Consider the following 1,979-nt stretch of genomic DNA (forward strand, 5'->3'; position numbering starts at 1 on the left):
GTGTGATGTGTTCTTCGAGGAAACTGGGAGGTGAGAGAGATAAAAAGTTCTAAGGATTTGGAGGCCACTTATCAAGAAGTAGAAAAAACGGATATTAGAATGTTGAAATAAGGTTCAGACGATGATCCAGTGAATGTTTTTGTGATTGGGAACTAAAATTCCCTTACCCCTTAAATTTTAAGATGCGACGTGTCATGATATGATTGATTCTTAGACAAATTCAACCTCTCATTTGAACATCCCTCGAGGCTCTCCGTTTTTAACCTAAGAAATAAAAGTAGAAAACAAGGTCAAACGAATTTCGATTTAACTTATTCTAGTGGCTTTGAAACAGTTCGTCAAATCTTATAAAAATATATTTTAAAATATAAAAATATAAAAATAATCTATATTTCATGTATCATAATTGTCATTATGCATGTCAAAACAAAACCGACTCCATAATAAATATAAATTTTAATTATCTTAGCAAATTCAAATATCGGTTTCTTTTCTTCAAACATGTTACATTTTCATGACTTATGAAATGAAATTATGAAATATCTATCAACAAGCATAATCACTTAACTTGAAAACTCCATCCATCATAAATTCTTATTGGAAAACACCAAATTCACTTTCTACTCTATTTCCTTTGACCTTCACACACATTTCCTCCCAACATTGACTCTTCCTCCTTTTCATTTTTTCCCACATTAGGACCCTTTTGCCCTCCACACACACAAAATCCACACGCATTTCCACAATATAAAACACACACCACTCCTCCCCCTCTATCCCCAACTCACAACATAACATATATCATGATGTCTAAACAACAAGACCAACAAGCTCTCAACGTGCCCTACACCACACCGATCATCATGGAACATGATCACGAAGGGAAAGATATCCCTCATGACAACGACGACGTCGTCTTAACATCCAACGGTTGTTTCCACCTCTTCTTCTGCTGCTTCGACAACCATCACAACCTTTACCAAGACGGTGAAACCGCAGGTTTCTTGTACCAGAAGCAATCCGGGGATCTGATCAATCAAGACACGTGGTTCATGAAACGTGCCAAGAGTTTGAAGGAGTATTCAGAGCTTGTTGCAGGACCCAAGTGGAAAAACTTCATCAGAAGGTTTAGTAGGAGGAGGAATAGATCTAACGCTAATACGACGCCGTTTCAGTATGATCCAAAAAGCTATGCTCTTAATTTTAATGACGCTGGTAATCATGATGAAGATGATGATTTGTTGCCTCGTAGTTTTTCTACGCGATTTGCGCCTCCTTCAAGATCTACACAATTATAATGCTTTTTTATTTTCTTTTCTTTTTTTGTTATAAATCACAATTCGATTTATTGTTTCTTTTCTTCTCACCCACTTTTCATCAATTTTATCGATATTGTATATTTATCTATATTCTTTTCATGAATTCTGTATATTTGTCTATATCTTTTCATGAATCCTTGATTTTTGATATATTTGATTGATAAATCGAGATTTTTTTTTTTTTGGTCAAATTGGTTAACCTTACCAATTTAGTGATATCAAGAAGAAATATCGTAAAATTAATTGAATTAAACTCAAAATTGGTATGTTTTGACTTTGTTTTTTTAAATATAGTTATGTAACTCATTTTATATATTTTATAAAATGGTTATATATTTTTTATCTATATTCTATAGAGTTATAATAAATTAGCACATTATAATTTATATCTTGGACAAATAAAACGAAAATCTCACTGTTTAAGCCTAAATTTATTTGTTGTCCCGAAGAAAAAGAAACCTGAATTTCGTGTACACGTAACATTATTTAATTGTTTTCTGTCTTTGATTGCATAATTGTAGCAAGGAGATGTTACAAAATATATTAACTGTCATAAACATAAATTTCATATATATTAAAATCCACATTAGTTGCACCTAGAAATAGAGTAGAGGGGAATTTAAAGGTAACGTATACTTTAAACTAAACCTAGTGATGAAA

General features: G+C 32.2%; 1 protein-coding gene across 1 annotated transcript; it reads left to right on the top strand.

The window, feature by feature from the left end:
• The first annotated feature begins 736 nt into the window (after positions 1-736).
• On the top strand, positions 737-1,439 carry LOC110865725. Its single transcript, XM_022115052.2, has one exon. It carries the CDS (start codon positions 804-806, stop codon positions 1,296-1,298), a length of 495 nt encoding a protein of 164 aa, XP_021970744.1. The 5' UTR covers positions 737-803; the 3' UTR covers positions 1,299-1,439.
• The last annotated feature ends 540 nt before the right edge of the window (positions 1,440-1,979 follow it).

This window comes from Helianthus annuus, chromosome 6 (genome assembly GCF_002127325.2).
Source record: "Helianthus annuus cultivar XRQ/B chromosome 6, HanXRQr2.0-SUNRISE, whole genome shotgun sequence".
Lineage (NCBI taxonomy): Eukaryota > Viridiplantae > Streptophyta > Magnoliopsida > Asterales > Asteraceae > Helianthus > Helianthus annuus.